The sequence below is a fragment of the Sander lucioperca genome, chromosome 10 (genome assembly GCF_008315115.2).
Source record: "Sander lucioperca isolate FBNREF2018 chromosome 10, SLUC_FBN_1.2, whole genome shotgun sequence".
Classification (NCBI taxonomy): domain Eukaryota; kingdom Metazoa; phylum Chordata; class Actinopteri; order Perciformes; family Percidae; genus Sander; species Sander lucioperca.
Window position 1 is genome coordinate 21,065,195 of NC_050182.1, and position 20,971 is coordinate 21,086,165.

Consider the following 20,971-nt stretch of genomic DNA (forward strand, 5'->3'; position numbering starts at 1 on the left):
TGTATTGATTAAACTTCTGAAAAAAAGGCTATTATATACCAGTTACTACCGTGTACTATAAACTGAGTTGTGTCCACTGGACACACACTAACAAATGGGACCAATAGATGGCGCTCACTCACAGCTAGAGGGTTTCTGCCCCCACACACACACACACACACACACACACACACACAACAGTTCAGCTCTCAGTAAGCATCTGATGTGTTTTAGCATCGACATTCAGGATATACTGTATATACTGGAACATGATGAATTGTTGAGATTGCGAGAGTTTTCAGAATTAGTTTGGAATTAGGCTTTTGCTGCAGCTTTTTTTTTTATATATCTGGGTTGGTTTTACATTTTTACAGTTTATGGTTTTAACTAAAACACAGCATAATACAAAAAATATAATACAATTAATGTAGCAGTCAGCCAGTGATCAGAGCACGGTGGAAATATAATTCAAGGATTTTAAAGTACTTGCTGGGTAAAATAATCTAAATGATTTTTACTTCAGCTGCAATTAGACATCATAGAGGCCTCATGTTATTCTTGTCATAAAAAAAAAATCTGATTTTAAAATATATTTTTCTAAGCTGTATCTATACCAACACTAATGGATTTACCTTAATATGCAGTGTTATACTAACAAAGACCCAGTGGTGAACCATGTTAATGAGTTTGTCACTGAGTCACTGTGAGGTTCTTACTGAAGTCCAATCTGATCTTCCTCAGATACACAAACCTAACCTTTCCCCGATGAATGACCACGGGGGCCACGTCACAGACAGGCTTGGTTTACGTTTTTCTGTACGAGATTGCAGGCCTTTGGTTATTTCTCCGACTCCTTCATCTAAACTTCAAACCATTGTTCAGTTACACAGTAGCCGAGCTCCATTCTAATGGCTGAGACAAAGAATTTTCTACACCGACCATATAGTATGCTATATGGAGTGTGCCACACTTTTACGGTGTGTGATTAGAACCAATTTACCACTCAATTTCAAAAAGCTATTATGAATTGATTAGATACATTTGCATTTAAATGGTGCAGTATAAAAGTAAAACAAATGCTTTTTTAAATGTGCTTTATACTCGTGCATTTACTTGTTATATCTCACAATCCCTTTGTTTCCTAGTTGAACATTTATAGTTTGCATTTTGTTGTGTCATCGTTGCTTTAATTCAAAGAGAACTGCTCAGTTAAATAATTCAAAGATATGTAAGCAGTGGATCACTTGATGAAATAAAATCCAACCTACAGAGCAGACTCCTGCCAATACTCTACATCTATCCAGCTATTAATTGGCAAACTGATCTTATTTCAATTCGTTTTGACTTTTATGATGGGTTAAAATGTATTCAATTTATTTTAATTTAACATTGCAGAATGTGCCCTTCCAGTGGCACACTCCAGACACCTGGAACTAAATGGTGACAAATTAAGTACACACCACCAGCAGGCTAAATCACTGACTAATGCCAACTCTAAGCCATTAGTCATGACCTGAGAGGAACATGTGTAAACGGCTCAATAACAAACAAACAGTCCAAATATCCCAGGTTACAACAATTAATTCAGCTTTATTGGTATTTATACATAACTGATACATTGTATTCTGGTGAAATAATTGGAAGAATTATCCATATTACTCGACTTTGTGACTCTCCACAAGGACACAAATACTGGTGTGGAAGAACGGGGGGGTGGGGGAGAAAGCTCCATGGGGGAGAGTTAGGTACTGTACACACATCCCTTCATCCATCATGTGCCTGTCAGAGGTCAGTCTGCATGCATACCTACCTACCTGTACCTACTGAGACTCACCTGACAGCCACACAAGGAGACACCGAGCCCCGCTGCCATGTTCCAAACCACCCCCCCCCCCACCTTAGAGTAATCCTCCTTTTAAAACACACAGAGCATTAGGGCATACCCTTATTGATATTGGTAGCAGCAAGCTTTCTACTAACAGTTAACATCTCAATCATCTAAACAAAAAAGGTACTGTACAGCTACTGCTAAGAGAATATAAGAAGAACCTGGCCTTGACGCGTTTACACCAGATTAAAGTGCTAGAAGCAACCCACCAATCCACACTTTATTATATATATATATATTTATATAGCATTATGTATTTATATATATATATATATTGGAACAAATCTACTATTTGAACATTAATTTACAGGGTAATATACATTATATTTTAACAGCTGAAATATCAGCACAAATAGATCACTGTCACACTTAACAGCAAAATATATATGATTATATAGATCCATATATAATCATATATACCAATATATAATTGTCATATATGCATGTAAAACAGTTAAACCACGTCTCAAGGCTTTTCAAATGATACCCAGAAAAGCAATCGTGTATCAAGACGTAAAAGCTTTACAAGTTTCTCTCTTGAAAGAGTGACAGGCGGCGGCGAAAGTGCCACCGCCTGCGGGTTATTTGAGGTCACAGGACAGTTATTTTGCATATTCCACAAATCTATTGCAACACGTTACTGTCTACGAACAGTACAGCCGGCGTCCTGTGAGAGGAGCCGGTGTTAGCTGGACTCACACGTACACCCACTGAACAGAACATTACAACGATGGGTGATCTGGTTATTAGCTATGTGCTTTCAGATGCTGTGCTATGACGGTGAACAACAGGAGGACTACAATACACAATACTCTATAGTTTTAGCCTCAGAAGACAACCAAAAACTGTACTGTAAAAAGACTAACCCCCCCTTTATTCTATACCCTCTCTGAGTTAAGTGTCATCGTATCCTGCTGCTGCTTGAGTTTTCGTGGATCGGGTGTTTTTAAACCACAAATCGCAACTTAAATGTGACACTCAACCATCACCAAGAGTAATGGAATGTGTTCAGCTTCCGTCTCGTTTCTTTCCCTGTAACTGGGTCTCTCTCCGTCAAGGCTGACAGCACAGTGAGTAACATCCTACCGAGTGAACAAAGTTCTAGGGGGTCCGAGAGGGTGCCGGGGACCCCTCGAGGTTCTGTAAAGTTCAGATACACAATCGGGACCAGTCGGGGCAGTTCTGTCTCCTCGCAGCAGTCCCAAACCTCGTCATCTTCACCGCCTCTCAGGTGAGAGGAGTTCAGATCGTCCTTCTCTTCGAGGCTTCATGGTTCTCTTCCCTCTTTCCCTCTCCTCATCCCTTTCTGATACAACCTCATTCACCAGCATTTTCACAGCTTTACACTCTTTCTCCCCCCCCCCCCCACTCTGCAAAGACGCTGCACAGGGCTGTAACAAGATACACACAAAGGTAATTTTTCACAAAGAAAAAAAGCTCCGTAATAACTGCAGTAGTAACGCACAACAAGCATCCGATAGCTGGCTACCGGCCTGGGGAGCCCTGGTGATGTGTGTTAGATTTGGGGCGATGCCATTGTTCTAAAGGAGGAGGACCCCTCAGTTTGCCCTTTGCAAGGACTTGTTTTTTTTCCCTGTGGTGGACTGTTTTGTTATTCAAAAGCCCAGATCTCTATGTCCTGAACATAGAAATCCTCCTTTTTTGAGAGCATGGGGTTCCCAAATGTTTTACAGGAGTGACTCCTGCCGTGGTAGAGGTCTCCGTCCAGCCACAGCCCAAACTCCCCGCTAAAAGGAAAAGAGAACAAAGCATCTTAAGCAGGGGGCCACAAACGTTTTGTAAACACAGCTTTAGGCAATCAACGTCACTGATCTGCCTCTTCAATAGCATTATTTTATTTTGGCGGCCAAACTTTGAACTATTAGGGGTGGTATGGTTCATGAAAAAACATCCGAAACGAGACAAGCGAACCGAGCGGTTTGGATGTTTTTTCATGAACCATGTGCGTGTTCATCTCGTGTGTGCATCTCACGGTTCGTCAGTCCACTGTTAACGTGCACTAACCACTTACTGCCGTAGTGCCCACTTTATACACCTATGTTAAAACACTTACTGGAAACGACGAGGAGGGTGAGCGTGACAAACGCAACACATGGCAGCTGATTGGACGAACGCGTCACGTGGTTCTTGCTGCTCCCCAATTTCAAAAGACTCTAATGGCGTCTCGTTCTAAATACAATCTCGTATTTCACGAAAATAGTTCACCGAAACGTGTTTCTGAAAACATTTTAAGCGAGAAATAGGCCATACAGTTGCTGAATCTGTCTGTTTTTTTGATCGACAAAGGTCAGTTTGAAAGATTTTCGTCAGATTTTGAGAGGCGCCGAGCTGACCGCTCCTCAGGTGGAGTGTGGAGTGCTGCAGGTCACGTCACATGCAGAAATGTCAAGTGGGAGAGAAAAGGAAGGCTGCCCGGAGTTGGAGGATGCTCCAGTGTCGTATATAGTCTGGTGTGTGGGAACATTTTGGATTTCATGTTACCTATGATGACAGCGGAACTAAAACAATGGATAGAACTGCTACTGTGTGCGTGTATTGTGCAACATGCATTCAATATGCTAATTTTAGCTATATATCATATGTTGAAGTATATTTCTGGAGTGTTAAAGATTAAAAGAAAAAATAACAAGAACCGTACAGAACGGAAAACCGTGACCCTAAAACCGTGATACGAACCGAGCGGTGGATTTTGTGAACCGTACCACCCCTATAATCGTTGGATTCAATTCAAACAGATGTTGGTAGAACTGATTTCTGTCACTGTATGCATCAAAAGCAGATTGGGCTCACCTTCCTCCACCAAAAGCTAAGGAGTCCATGTCTCCTTTGATGAAGAACATGTTGTCACCTGTCCATTTGTACACCTGTTGCAGACACAATAGAGCACATATTAGAATATATTGCATGGCACGACGTTAAATGTTGACTTAAAGGCATAATATGTAGTGAGTATCGCTGACTGTTTAAACACAGTGTTAGAGAGTAGAGAGAGAGAGAGAGAGAGAGAGAGAGAGAGAGAGAGAGAGAGAGAGAGAGCAGCAGAGAGTGAATGAAGAGAGGGCGTGTCAAAAAAGGCAATTAATCAGTGGAATAAAACACTATTTTCTGATTGTTCCACAGCGCTTCTGTTCTAAAGCACAGATAACCATACCCACAGCTCCACGGGATTGTCTGATTATGAGTGAAAGCTGAGCTTCATCCTGTCTGTTTCTGTATGTGCGTCAGTGAGGCGCTTTGGGGCAAAGCGGCGGTTGGGAATGAGAACGTTACTGGCTGGGGGTAACACACCCATGTAGAGCCCAAAAGCTCTTTGCTGACACCCATAAACGTCCTGCACTCAGAAAAATAAGAAAAGAGAAAATACAGAGAAGAGGGCAGGGTCCCTGCAGATAGACACCACCACACACTTCTAGTGGGTCACAAGCGATGATTGAGAGAGATTACTTTTGTATTACATAGTCTTTGTGTAAAATCCTACAAATTGTACCTTTAATCTATACTCTGTCCAGAATTCTTTATCCTGATGAGAACCGAACACACTCATGTTTACCTCATATGCATTACCTCTAATAATTCAGTGAAGCGCGCTTCATACTTTCCACGTCTGTGTATTTGGGGGGCCAACGCATGCCAAAAATGTGTGACCATGCATAGCAAGCGCACCAACAGTGCATGCTCCATCTCATTGATGGGGAGATTAAAGCCGTTGAGTGTAGCATTGTTATGAGAGTGTAGCATTTTTCAAATTGCCCTTGTGGCATAAGTTCTTGTAGAATATTAGACCATCCTGGTGAAAACTGTTGCTGTTAATGTGTTGCTTTCAGCCCATTCATCTCAGTATCGTTGGCGAATCCATTAAGTGTAAATGCTTTCAACAAGACAGCATAATCAAGTATGCAAGTTACAGAACACTAAATGCCACTGAGTTGTGAGTCTTTAGAGGACTTCTCATAGAACACTTTGCTTTTATGGGGAGTGTGTTGGAGTGTCACATGCATTGAGAACAGCATGTGACTGGCGAGCATATTCACAATATGCATGTTAAATGGTGCCTCAAGTCTCAGTTTTCTTTTGCCATGTTATGTGAAGTAAATTACACAGCTCGGTAAAGTCTGTAATAAGTAAACGCACTTTGCTTAACCCTTTTTCAAACTTGTTTCCACTTCCACACAACAGCATTGTGTTGGAAATGTGTGTGTTCAGATGCAGCCTCTACTCTTTGAAGTATGACATGTTTTGGCCCCTGTTTAAAAAGGCACAATGAGTAGGATTTTCCAAAAAGAAAACAATGTATAGACTCATACAAAAATAATCCCATCTCAATCATCACTTTTATGACTCACTAGAAGTGTGTGGCGGGTCCGTATCTACACAGACCCTGCCCTCTGCCTGTATATTCTCTTTTCTTTTCATTTTGCTGTGTTCGGGACATTTCTGGGCGTCAACCTCTATAAAAGCATAGCGACCAGGTGCCAGATTGTAAGCAGGCATCCAAGAGGAAGCTACGGCGGACACAGCACCAAAAAAACACAGATATAGCGAGGTGAAATGCCAAGCGAACAAAGCTTGTTTCAAAATGAGTGAATCTGGTCTACACACTCATTGAAAACATGCTAAAACTTCTGTAGAGCTAAGGGGACCTGAAGAGTTGGGCGATAATTCTCTGCAGGTTTGTCACCACAAGCGAGTCCTTTCCCATTACACAGTTATTATTATACATAAATACTGTGCAGCTTTGAAAAGAATCAGCCACACATACATCAGTTCTGCTGTATGCCCTTTTATCATAAAGTACACTGTATGTAAACAAAACTGCACATTCTAATAAAATCCATATTATAATGTAAATGTAGCAAATGTTTAATTCTTACAGAAAGCCAACAGCTTCAAACTGAGGAAGGTAGTGTACCTGAAACTCTGGATTGAAGGTGAAGAGGAAGGTCTCTCCTGTGCCATAAAAGCCATCGCTGACTTTAAAGGGCTCCGATGCCAACGCACCAAACACCTGGAGAAACAAAACAACTTACTACTGTACACTTACAACTCGCTTTATGACGAATCATGCACAAGTGTAGGAGCTGATGGGATAACATTTCACTGGAATTGCAACTTTTCATGTGACAAAAAAAAGTGACTGATTGGATAGGAAAATGATTTATAATCAGTTTCAATACGTTACACTGTTGCATTTGCAGCTTACCTGGCCATCGCTGTCCTTTATAACCATAAGCACTGGGGTGTCCTGGCCCTGCATGGCTCTGTACAGCGACTTAATGCTCATGCCATGCTTTGATGTGCCAAAAGCCAGTGTCCATGGGTACCCAATGGTCCGTGGTGGGAGGTTTTTGGCAAGCTGTGGGGGCGAGGGGGGTGGGGGATAATAAAGAATAGGAAGAATGAAGGAGAAGTAAGGCAAAGGCCACAGACACCAATGCTCAATTACATGTGCGGTGACCTTTTAACATCTGACGTTTAAAGAAGAGTAACAGGGCTCCAAACACACAGGGCCGTCTCAGGAGAAAGAATAGGTTCTGCTGCCGACAGACTCAGGGATTAGCAGTGGCTGTGGTGCGTGGGGAGATAAAGGCGCTGGAGAAGCTGTGCAGTAAGTGTATGCTTCATTTTAATGGCCAGATAAAACAGACACTGACTAAAACTTGGAATTAAAGTGACAACTTTTTTTACACTATGCTGCACCATTTCCTCTGTATGAAACGGGGGCCTTTAAACGTTCTGTTCGCTCTCCAATAATTCATCAGTCCCTTTTGCTCTTTTTCTCCTTGGTTCAGCAGTGGTGGAACCAGCAGGCTGGAAATGAAGTCGTGAGGAGATGAGCTTGGACTTGGCTCCCCTCAGCGCTGCTGTGAGCCGTCCTGAGCTGCGTCCTCGGGGTGATTAAAGGCAGCCGCACATTGGCAATCTATTGGTCAATATGCCAACTGGGACTCATTTGGAGACGTGCAAGTGTGTCTGAGTGTGCCTGCGAGGCACACACCACAACTCAAACATAAAAGGTTAAGGTCTGTTTCATGTGTTTCTCACATGTAGCGTCTTTCCCTATGAGTATAAGTGAGACTTTTGCAGGTGTTATCTTTAAATAAATTACTATTTTTTACATTATTCAGCAAAAAAAGAAATCAAAAGGTTCCTTTAAATGTTCTCTGTGGTAATCCGTAATCATACATACAGTACAAGTTGCCACCTCTTACTCTGACACAGAACAACCCATTGACCATAGCTTATTGGTCTCTGTCTGCTGTGAGGAGTAATCAGGTCACCTACGTGCTTTTTTCTTTTTTTTACAAATTTGAAAGTGAAATGACCAGCAAGTCCTCTGGGTTTGCATGTTAGCATTCAATCCCAGCACATCCCACACACACACACACACACACACACACACACACGGGCTGTCAGCATTAACGTGTTAATCGCGATGCGATTAAGGGCCGAGCATAACGCATTCATTTTTTTTTTTTTAAATCGCATGCCGCCATTTATTAATTTATTTTCACTTCACTTGGCTTTGCGTCGTGCCTAACAGGCGACTATTTTGACCCTTTGCCATACTTCCTCGTAACACATCCTGCTGCTGCAGGCATGATGGAGAAAGACAGCAGCACCACAATTCTGAATGGCACTTTTTATTTTCCAAAACTCCCGGACGGGTCAAAAGCCATATGCACATTGTGTAAAGCCGAATTAAAATATCACCGAAGCACGTCAAGCTTGAGCTACCACCTACGAGCTAAGCATAGTAGTACAGTTAACGTGACTCAGGTTGATACTACCCACTCAGGCAAAGCACTATTTTGGAGAGTGCTACTTGCCGACCTGTGGATGAAACCAAATCCAAAAAAATTAGTACAGCTCTTGCAAAACAGGTGGCAACTAACTGCAGACCTGTCAGCATCGTAGAGGACTCGGGTCTTAAAGACGTACTACGGTTGGCATGTTCTGACCTGTCTCATTGCCGTTGAGGGGGACAGTAGTTTCACCATACACAGCCTGTACCCCCCCCCACCCGCCGAAAAGACCAAAATGTAATACATTAGTCTCATTTTCTTATCTTCCAAGCCCATTGTTTCATACTAAAAAAATACAACAGTTCCCCTTTTTTAGATAATAAAAGGACCATGTTACCCAGAGCAACAGTGTGGCTCACTGACATGTTTTTAGACAACAATGGAGCTCTATAAAATATATCAGGCTTTGGATACACACAGTTGTTAGTAGGATCATTTCATGCTATTTTATCATGGCAGGGTTGCATAACAACAGGTTTGTACAAAAGTCTGTACCTTCTCTATCTGGTCGGCCTCCAGGAGATCACTGGATTCTCTGAGGTTGGGTTTGAACGTTTCTGGCTCAAGCTCCGTCTTGATGGATGTGCCATGCTTGGAGTTCACCTCTTCCTTGGTGGTGATCTACATGTACAAATAAATGTCAGATATGCATACAAGGAGTAGTTTACTTTCAGCTTATAGCTATTTGTCATAAACCTACAATTCTGTTTTGCATCATTTCGGGCTACTCATACAAAGTGAGGCTTTCTAGAGCAGTAACCACATTTTACAAACCGTATTAGGCTCAGATTATGATTGCACTGAGTGAGATGAGAATAGGGAAACATGTAGCATCTAAAGCAGAAAAGGGTTAACTAAACAGTTTTTGGATCAAGGCTGGGATGACATGAAGAAGCTAGCCTTTAACCATAGCCTAACCTGAACAACAAAAGCTCCCATTTTAAATCTAACAAGTGTTCCTGCCAAAATTATCAATGCAGCGTTTGCTGGCAACACACTGATAATTCCACAATTTGATGATGACAGCTGAATATATTCCTGCCACTCTCCAATGCCAAAAGACTAGGATAGTTTAGTAGAGAGCGGGCAGAGACACTGTCTGGGAGAGGAGAATGCAACGTGAATAGGAAATCCACCCAATGAATAATTTGCACTCGACGGTTTAACATTTTCTCTGACCAACCGACTGCTCAGGTTATTTATCTTTCTCGACGACAGAGGCTGATTGTGGAGCACACCCCCCCCCCGGTGGCTGGGATGCTCTCATGTTTCAGTCCTCATTCAAATAGGGCCTACCTGCACTGTCACATCCTTCCCCCTGTCAAGGGAGTCTTACTTCCACCCTCTCACAAACACATTGTCTCTTTACCCTTCAATATTCTATACATTCAGCTCATTTGAGCATCAAAGAAAATATTCTACTTAAGAAAAAGTGGGACTTTCCTACAGAAACACCCATTTCTGTGTGGCCTATATAAAATCTACATATGTGTCTACAGCTAGCACAAACAGCTAGCATTAACTATCTTATAGCCAGACTGATCTAGTGGGTTGAAGCACTAAAAACCACCACGACAACAAGTTTAAGACGGAAAGCCTGACACATGGAGATAAGGCTGCTGTCACATGAAAACCTCATCACACAGTTTTCTGTATGAATTGATAAGAAAATATTTTCTGTTAAATGCTTGAGAAGTCATTCTCAATTGATCTTGTACATCATGTTTTGAATAAGTTTTTGTGAGCCTAACACTCATGAAACCTACTCAACCCATAACTTTTATGTGTACAGCAATAAGGGCTGCGCAATTAGTTTGACTGATATAGCGATTGCGATATGATTTGCGATATTGGAGGGAATGATCATTTTTGTATCATTCTCTTTTTCATTGACAAACACTAAACATTTTAAAAATGTAAATGATTACAGTGTGATTTTTGTGAGGATATGTGCCAAATAAAGAGGTTTTCTTTAGTCTGTAGGATACGATTTGTAGGCTGGGATGTCTCTGCAGCACCGCAATACTTCATTCAGAATGGTTTGACACATATTTTGCCTTAAACTAATATTGTGCCCTCCCCCGCGATTTCAATATTGCAGTAGTCCATATTGCGATATCGATAAAATTGCGATTAATTGTGCAGCCCTAGTAGCAATAGGAACATGTGTTTTTGAGGTTAGAATGCAACATCTGCAGCAGCTAAAGCCTGCTAGAGCCAATGGGAGCCCATCTTGGTGCAGGCAGCAGCAGGGCTGGGCAGAGCAGAGAGAGGGGGCAGACAGGGCTGTTCAGGGCACCTGGAGTCGTTTGCAGAGCGAGCGCAGATCTTCACTGTTTAGCGCATCAATCCTACGGTGGTACTCCGTCAGAGACACTACCTGGTAGTACAAAGACAGGAACAGGTGGAACATAAAACTCTACCAGATCCAACACTGGCCAGGGAAAAGTAAATAGTGAGTTTTGGAAGGTATTATGTGCACGAAGTAGTGCAATTTCAGCAAACTTTAACACTGCTCTTTATAGAAAAGGTAGATGTCAGAAAGTTGAAGAAACAAACTGTAACAAAGGCTTAAGGCCACCGTCAACAAGAGTTTACTTTGGGAAAAAGAGGAGGGGATGGGGCATTTCAGAGCACTGTCATTTTGCATGTTTGTGTAATATGTTTAATAACACCACCATTAGATGCTCAGTTATACTTATGGAAACAACACTCCAGCAGAAAGTAATCTTTAGACCCATCAAACTTTCTTCAAAAATAAAACAAATTGTTGCGAGCGAGAAGAGTGTTTAGAAATCCACAAGATTTTAATGCTGGAACACACAACAGAACATAACTGAGGTTCCACTTGCCAAGTCCATGAACATTAACCGACTCTCTGTTCGTCAGGAACAACAATCCACAAAACTACAGCCCAGACAGACCAACACAATGACCTATAAGCATGGCTACATTCCAACAAAGTTACAGCCCACGGCCTCCGCTGCAAACTCCACTGAGAGTGGCTGCCTCTGTTTTGCCACTGAATGAAACACTGGCATTTAACAGTCCACTGTGGTCAGTACAGGAAAGATATTTAAAGCCTTATGCACAAGATAAATAAACAAACCACAAATACCATACAGGCACAGTCATATTAACTAGTCTAGGTCTACATTTAAATAAATATTAAACTGTCTGGGCACAGATGTCATAAGCTGTCTTTCTTTACTTACATTACAACTGAGAGTCTTTCACTTACCTTGTTGCCTTTGGTGTAAATAACTATTTTGGTAACAAGCTGCCTCTTTACAACACTCAATAATGTAGCATAGAGAGTAAACTACAGCCCTAATAAAAAATGCATCAGTGCCCCACTTCACCTCCAGATAAAGGCACTTTGGTGCATTTGTCCCCTGAAAGAGGGTAAGCTAGCAGCATGCTAGGCTGCTACACACTTTTCAATGTAAATCAAATGCCTTTTCTCTGAAGAGATCAATGTCATGAAAAAGTAAGCATTTGGAGGTTAATAAAATACTGTATCATACAGCACAAGTGGAACATTTACACTCACTTAACGAGCTATAAACTCAACATGATACCTGGTAACTCTGAAAAATGTATTTTAATGTGAGAGTAAAGAAACTGCTAAATGAAAGAAAGGAGCGCCATCTTTTAACTGGCACCTAGCGCTGGAAACTTTCAGACAGCGTTCTCCAGAGCCTCGGACAGCTTACTACAGAGCCGCACACATCGTATTACACCGTCGGTACCAAGAGGGCAGACAACCGATAAGAGAACTTTCCTGACTGCCAAATTGCGGTCAGATAGTGACCAATTTGTTTAACATCAGTCACTGACCTAGACCTGACCTGCTAAAGGACTAGCGGGCTAGTTAGCTTCGCTGGCGAGCTAGCATGGCATGCTAACAACAGCAAGAGAACATAACGTTACAACAATATTGAGGAGACTGAAAACATGAACTAGCCACATGGAACATACACAGGTATACTTAGGGGTCAGCCGTTTCTCTTGGTCTTTCACCCTCCTAGAAAACATGTCTTGCTTTCTGGGCGAGGTTGAAGCTGGAAAGTCACATTACAGATCCTTTAAGTTCCCCCGTTTATAGCCCCGAGACAAATAGACGGACTTGTTATGAAGCCTGGCAGCCTGCTTGACTAAAATAGAAGCCTTTTTTCCCCCAATAGGGTTTCTACGCCGAATGATTTGTGTGACATCGCTAAAATCCAATAACAATACAGGACAGGAGATAAACCGGCTCCCCATTGGTTAAAAAAAAAGATGTTCCCGTCCCATAACAGATAGGATTTAAAGATACAGTAACAGCACTAGCCCACGAGGTACGTCCTTTTGACAGACTATATCTCAATTTAAAAAAAACTAAAGTTAAAATAAAATAAATAATGAATTAATACAAAACTTAAATTAGCTTTTGAAGTACATTTTCTCAGCCTTTTTGTTAAACAAAAATGCATACGTTCGAAAAAAGCTATGTAGGTAAAACACATCTTTTTGTTCCTTAAAGTTCTATGAAAAGGAGTAGGACACACAATAGCAGCAGGTTGCTATTTACTTATTCAAATGTAACGGATCATGTAGGGACAATCAGTCCACTTTGTTTCCTACATCATTCATTTACATTAAAATTTAAATCCAAGCCACTGCTTCCATCGTATCAATTTCTTCATGCAATGAATGCTTCCTTTTCATTATCCACAGGCTCACAAACAATCTCATTTGGCCAAAACTCATCCGCAGTGTGGTGCAGCGACATGCAATAACAATGCTGAAAATCTAGATGGACATCCTTGTCTATGCTTTTAAATCTTACTTCCACTTTCTGTAAATGTGCAATGAAGTCACCTTGATAAGTTAGTCTGACCAGAAAGGAAGACAGATTGAACCCACATCAGTGCCACATGAGTTTGGGTGATTTCATAGCCAAAAAACAGTTGTGCACATACCCTGCATATATTGAGCAACTCATAATGGCGTTGCCATTCAGCAAAACAACTTGCCAAATGCTGACCAACACTAGTGACAGTCACACCACGTGATGAAACTACAATACACTAACTGAGAAGAGTACAATTACACAAACATGCAAAACACTTTGGTTGGAAGTTCAGAGAAGCGCATTTCCAAGCAAAGCAAGTGTTCACACAACTTACACGTGATAGAAATATCACACAAAATAGTTGCCATCAAATCAAGAAATATGCAGTGGTACATAGAAGTGCAATATACAGAAGCAGAATACAAAACTAAGGCTTGATGACTACACAATTCTGATGGATTAACACAATATGTTTGCACTATGCATTGTGTAATGGAGGCAAATCATTACAATTATATAACATGTAACTTAACATACAACAATAAACTTAAAACCACATTCAAATAATCACAACAACACACCACATAAGATTCTGGTTTCACAGGTTATGGATTAAACCATAGCGGGGAACTATACTTAATCCATGTCTGTGAGGCCTGAGACAACACAACAGGTGTGCTTTAAGCAAGGCGAGGGAACACTTTTAGCTGTGTAGACCTTACCTCCCATTCCTTGACATTGAGGTCAGTGATGGGCTCGTCCTCAGCCGTTTCTGACACCTCATTCTTCTTGACAACCATAAACCCAGGCTCTTGTCCCATCCCCCTGACCCCCTCACCGTACATGTCCGGGCTCCACTGCATGAAGAACACGTACAGGTGCTCTGACCTGGGGGGGAAGAAACACAGGAAAAACTATGAGAGAAGAGGCTTGGTTCTTAAATTCTGGAGAGATTTAGTAAATAAAAAATAAAAAAATCATCATCTGAGATGTGTAATTCAGTGCCTCTAAAATATCAAGGCCAGCTCCAAAGACTTCAGGAAACAATCCAACACTGAGTGATATGTAACTTTGACTCAGAGATGGGGACTCAAGTTTGAGACCCGGACTCGAGGCGCACTTAAGTCGCACACACAGTGCCTTCAGACTTGACTTTGGACTTGAGAGCCGTCCTCAAAAGACTTGAGACTCGACTCTGACTCGAGATGCAGGACTTGTGAGCAATCTTTATTTTTTGGAAACGTCTGATGAGCTGAATGTTATGTTATTCCCCTTCCTACCTATCTCTATCTGATTTTACCAGGCACCTGAAAACGCACCCTGACAGGTTAGCAAAGCTCAGCATTGGCCATCTAACGTTAGCTTGCTTCCTGCTTTAGCTAGGAGCTTAGGGAGGTTAACTCCGACAGCTGTTGGCTAGATGTTATTATACATAGCTATGCAGTGTTCTAAGCAGCCTGGATGGAACGCAGCAAGTGATACAGCACTCATTATAACCACGAGAGACTTGGACTCAAGCTCAAAGACTTGTGAGCATCTCTGCTTTGATTTGATTAAAAACCATATATGTGGTAATATACTGTCCATTATTAGCTGCAAAAATGAATTGGTGAATTGGCCATCTGATAAAACTCCCAAAAGTTTTCAAAAATTTAAATATTTAACTATTTAAGAATTAGTCAAACATTTTGCATGTTGAAGCATTCTCAAACCACCCTAAAGGCTATTAAGGAAGTATTTAAACGTCAACACAGACTTTGACCAAGATATTCTACTTGTCTCCTCTCTGCTAATACTGCTGAACTGTTAAAGCTGCTTTGCCAGTGTGACACTGTGTGTTCTGGTCTGTTATGTTGCATCAACATTTGGGAACAACTGGTCTTATAACAACACATAGTTGAACCTGCATACAATGATTTGGTTGGTCCCTTTGGGGGGGACACAGAATTCACATATTATCATATTACAAAGTTGTCACGACAAAAGGGTTGGCTAACAGTTGCTTATTTACACATCAAACAAACAGAGCAACATAAGCATTCATTTGGAGTCATATCTCAAAGTCAAATATTCACTCTCCTTCTAGCTCTGTTTTGTCTCCACTAACTCCTGAGGTAAATATATGTCTCTTTAGCTGCTAAATGACAGTAGCAGGATGCTACCTTTGTCTATCTGCTGTTGGGCGGGAAGCGTACAGTGGATTATCAGAGATTGTTTGTTGAAATCAGCTGCAGTTGGATACGAGCTTGATGAGAGCAGCGAGACTAAACCAAATCCTTTAAGGGCCCTGACACACCAACCAGATGGGCCGACCGTCGGCAGAAAAGCCAGTCGGACTGATCAGTCGGGTCCCGAGGTCCAAAAAATGCCTCAGAACACACTGAGGAGACGCCGACTTAAGCGTACGCTCTGCGTGTGCGCGAAACGTAATACGTCTCCATAGCAGCAGGCGGCGCTGCTCTGTATTGTTTCCATTAACAGTCTGATTATTTCCCAGAAAATGAAAACCGGCAGCTGATTGGACGAACGCGTCACGTGGGTCTTTTTTCTCCGGAAATTCACAGCCAGACTGTCATGGCGGCTTGTTCAGAATACGATCTCATATTGGACTAAAATAGTTCACCGAAACGTGTTTCTGAAAACATTCTAAGAGAGAAATAGGCCGTGCAGTTGCTGAATCTGTCTTCAATTCAGATCAACAAAGGTCAGTTTAAAAGATTTTCGTCAGATTTTGAGAGGCTCATCCGCTCCCCATTTCCGGGTGAGTCCCGACTGCCCTGTCTCCGACTGAACATGTTGGGTCGGCCCAAATGAAGGCCGACGGCTCCTCGGACGGACGACGGCACGGAACACACCGAACAGACTCGAGTCACCGACCTCGCCAGACGGCCCGACGCCCGATTATCGGGCTGGTGTGTCTTCTCTCTAAGTTGCGGTCCATGAAACCAAAACAATTAGGTAAAAGACGCTAAAACATTCCGTAGAGCTGAGGGGAACTGCAAAGTCAGGTGATAATTCTCTACGAGGTTGTCACTTCAAGCGATACATTTTTTTAAAGATTCTTTTTTGAGCATTTTAGGCCTTTATTTTGATAGGACAGCTGAAGACATGAAAGGAGAGAGAGAGGGGGAATGACATGCAGCAAAGGGCCGCAGGTCAGAGTCGAACCCGTGGCCGCTGCATTGAGGAGTTAACCTCTATATATGGGCGTGCGCTCTACCAGGTGAGCTACCCAGGCGCCCAATGCATTTCAATTTTGATCGTACAACATGGCAGGCCAGCCTATAAGAATATTTTAACAGCATTTCCTCTCTAACTGGGACGTTTAGGGACCGATTGGCGGTATTGCTGTGGGCGATACACTGGTAAGAGCAAATTACGTTTAACCATGTATCCAGCTAACTTAAATAGCTCACTGTATTGTATTGTGTGAACATTTAATATTGTATGTGGCGTTATCTTTTGCGGGGTGCAAATGTTCCACCAAAACAAGTTCCCTCCCGAGAATACTTTGCAGAGCCACCATCGCTGCGTCCGGATCTTAGCGCTGCCCAAGACGATTGTGATTGGTTTATTGAAATGCTGGAATGCGTGTGTGGAGGAGCCAGACCTTACTCTGCAGCGCTGTGGAGATAGGTCTGGCGAGGATGCAAGACTACCTTCCACATGACACAGCCATTTAAGACATTGTTAACATGAAAATATAAATAGAGCAGCTTTAAAGTTATACATAGTGTGTGGTCAGTTTCTTTAAAACAGGGAAGTCATGTGGTAATGGTGCCAAATGATTCTCTGTGATCTTCTTTAGCTTTCCTTTTGCCTCTCTCTGCTCTCCCCTTGCGACCGCCTTATCATGACAATCGTGTAAACAGTTTAGGATATGATAAGATAATACATCATAACATAACATCATCATGAAAAGTTACAAAAAAATGCAGAACAAATACTGTTATGGCTGGTAGACATGAAAAATCTGTGCAGACTCAGTAGGTTGAGCTGTGTTCACTGTCATGGGTTGTGTATGGCTCATTCAATGGCCTCCCTTCCCCCCCCCCACCCCCCACCCCCCCCCACCCACACCATTGCCAGGACATTGAAAGACACATCACGCGGGTCGCCTCCCATCTGGGTCAAGCAACAGCGAGTCTAGCAGTGTCTGAAGAAAAGGATTATAAACCGCTGTGCTGTCAGTCCTATGATCACTCCTCCCACACACCTCAGCCCGCTTGCAGTGCCAGAAAAAACAAGTTACAAATAATGAGTCCTAACATGCATAAGCCCTGTCTTTTTATACTAGCTTTGAATCTGCAATGCCCCTGGGCTATCATCCCCGAGAGCAGCATGCATCACAGCAACTTGTTTTCCAGGTGGGAAATGCTGTAGCTAAGCAACCTGTGGATGAAAACAACAAAGCTATTTTTTTCATCTGTATGTAAAGCGTCTTTGAAAAGCACTTCATAAGTCACATGTATTATTATTATTATTATTATTATTTTAACAAGCAAGACTTCTGAAGTTCATAATGAATAATTTCAGGATCATTACTGCACTCAGCCACTCTCACCACATCACATAACCAAGAAGAATTTATGGTACCATGACTAACTAAAAAGGACACGGCTGTTTGTTTGACTCAAATGTGATTAGCAGCCTGAGAGAGCGCGTGTGTTGCTGCTATAAAAGTATAGACAAATCAAGGTTGGACAAATAACTGATGAGATTCCCCTCATGTCCATTTTTGTCCCTTTGTGCCTCTAAAAAGAACCAATGGACAATGTAGCTACCACTGAGCTGGATGTTTCTTTTTATGAAAAAAACTTGACTTATTGAATTAGGCTATTGCTGCAACTGGAATTAATTTATTATGCAACCTATTTCCATGTAATGTGTGTCCTTCCAGTGTGAACAGCACTAAAGTAATCATGACTACTGCTGGCTTGGCGACCGTTCACCCAGGCAGAGTGATCCAACCAGGATAAACACATTATTAAGCCATGGCTGTTTTCATTCAATGTAAACACTAGAAATACCAGTGTAGGTCAGAAAAAAGTTCACAAAGAGCTTTGTGGGCCGAACAATTTCTGAGTATACAAAACAAGGAAAAATATCCTTATTGTTGCATGGGTTGTGTGTGTGTGTGTGTGTGTGTGTGTGTGTGTGCGCCCCAGTGCAGGAATAAAGTGCGTGTGTCTGTTTCCCTGCAGAGTGAATGAATAATAAATTGTTTTGCTGTCTGGCAGAGGCAGCACAGTGAGATGGGCAGAAGCCGCAGTGGGAGTCAGACCTGACGAAGAATGCATATTTGATTGGTTTCAAATATGAAAAGGACTGGGGGTGTGGTGCCTCAGTAACTCAGCTGACTATTGTGGTGTGTTAGGAATGGCATGAGGTCAAATCCCTGCAGCTCTCTACATTACAAACAAAGTCTGCTGCACTGTAAGTGGACTAATCAGAGGCTACTATATCTTGTACTCCCCCCCCCATTTTTAATATTATTCCATGTAATCAGGCACAGCACTGGTTTCATTTGCTTGCATTCAAAGGTGTAGCAGAGGTACTGACCTCTCCTGCGGCACAGCAAACCAGTATTCGTGCTTCTTGCCCTGCTGGGCATATTGCTGCATGGAGGCGCTGGCGTTAGAAATAAACGTCTTCTTCATGGGCTTCCCCACCCGCAGACACAGGAACTTGTGAGTTGGGTGCTTCCGTCTCTCCGCAGACCCTGTACCTGGAAGAGGAAATCATCACATGGTCACATGAGCATAAACATGTGTGATGTTATGGCTTAATAGCTGTAACAAACAGGACAAATTGTTTTAAAGTAATAGTTTGACATTTTGGGGAATATGCCTATTTAATTTCTTGCTGAGAGTTAGATGATACCACTCTTATATCTGTAAACTATAAAGCTACAGCCAGCCGCTGGTTAGCTTAGCTTAGCATACAGACTGGAAATAAGGGGGAAACAGCTAGCCTGGCTCTGGCTTTTTTATACTTAAGATGTTGTAAGGATCAAACTAATGAGCTATATAACAAGAAACTGTGTTTCTGGTAAACTCTGCCTTTGTCAAGGTTGAAAGCGAGTAGTAAGGAAGTTTGCGTCTATACATATACTGTGTATTATGATCCTCATTATAAGTAAACAACACAACGTGATCGGTTGATGTCTTTATTCGCTGGTTGAAAGCTCCGAAAAATCAACTTCATTCCGGCAAAAGATTACGTCACTTTATCGCCGCGTAATATTCCTGCTCTGTGTGAAAGCGCTCATGACAAGAACAGTTTGGGCATATTTTGGACAGAGCCAGGCTAGCGGTTCCCCTGATCCTTTTTTCTTTGAAACTTTTGCTCCCTTTCCAAAGAGCACCTTCATAATTTGCTTGGAACTTCTGAGCACTCCAGACTCTTTTCTTCTGATCTAACATTTGCTGGGAAGCAAATGAGCATATTTCCCAAAATGTTCCCAATTTGTGTTTTCTTCTGTATCAAATGTCTGTCATCTAAAAAGAAAATACATCTCGTTGATTAACTGTGTATTTGACCTAGTTTTCTATCTTCTATTTAGTGGCTACTTCAACTTGCATTAGTCATTTTGAGGCAGAAACACAACAGATGACAGAAATAAATGGAGTAGCACACTGTACTTGATAGTGGCTCTGAGTCTTCTGCCCGTGGTACATTACCAATGGCCTAGAATAAGGCCACAGCCCCCGGAAGCTGAATGACATCACTGTACCAGTGACATTACACTGCTCCTGGTTGGGCAGCTCAACTTAACTAGCAATAATAATGATGAACATAATTATATTAATCTGCTTAGACAACACGCTCAGTGGGACACATTCTATTTTCAAAATGCATTCATTCTGTATTAATGCAACTTCTTTTTGAGGCTGCTGCCGTTACTTGTGCGGGCTGTGCTAATGTGCACAGAATAATGGTTTAGCCCTGGGGAGATCAATGTGAATTCAAACTGCTTTTGCAGCCCGGCTCTCTGTGTGACAATAATTGCCAGGGAGAAAATGGTAAATCTCTCCCCCACTGTCAACTAGAGTGGGTTATGAAGTGAGTCAGTAGCGGTGACACACGGAGGTCACCGTCAGATAATAAGACCAAAACTGTGCCAACCAGATACTAATTAAAAGACGCTATGGTTTTGTATGTTTAAGCCAATCAACTACTAATTGCATAGTGTTTGCCAAACATTTCCTCGAGCACATAAACATTGTACCTAACTTCCAGGCAGCCACTTCTTCCCATTTATTTTAGTCGACTGAACATCATCTTGCTGAACATAGGTAATCCATCACAGTCATTCTGCTACCTTAATGTTATCACTGGTGGTAATACAGTTGAGATACACTTGCTGGTGCGTTCAAAGATACTCTGACATTGTAATTTGAAAGTATGCCATTGCAAAGTACTACATTTAAAATGTATGTT

At 42.0% G+C, this 20,971-nt stretch overlaps 1 protein-coding gene across 10 annotated transcripts in view; it reads right to left on the reverse strand.

Moving 5' to 3' along the window:
• Window positions 1-1,539: 1,539 nt before the first annotated feature.
• Window positions 1,540-20,971, reverse strand: part of oxr1a (oxidation resistance 1a) — a 251,348-nt gene continuing 231,916 nt past the window's right edge. For 8 of the 10 annotated variants that reach the window (XM_031322650.2, XM_036006176.1, XM_031322649.2 and 5 more), the window contains 8 exons: window positions 19,091-19,256; window positions 14,251-14,416; window positions 10,991-11,071; window positions 9,187-9,312; window positions 7,089-7,241; window positions 6,798-6,893; window positions 4,679-4,752; window positions 1,540-3,615 (listed from right to left, as the gene is read on the reverse strand). In XM_031322650.2, the coding sequence (XP_031178510.1) occupies window positions 3,480-3,615; window positions 4,679-4,752; window positions 6,798-6,893; window positions 7,089-7,241; window positions 9,187-9,312; window positions 10,991-11,071; window positions 14,251-14,416; window positions 19,091-19,256 (998 nt within the window). In that variant the 3' untranslated portion in view covers window positions 1,540-3,479. The remainder of the gene's footprint in view (window positions 3,616-4,678; window positions 4,753-6,797; window positions 6,894-7,088; window positions 7,242-9,186; window positions 9,313-10,990; window positions 11,072-14,250; window positions 14,417-19,090; window positions 19,257-20,971) is intronic. The other 2 variants (XM_031322653.2, XM_031322651.2) reach the window with 1 other exon arrangement.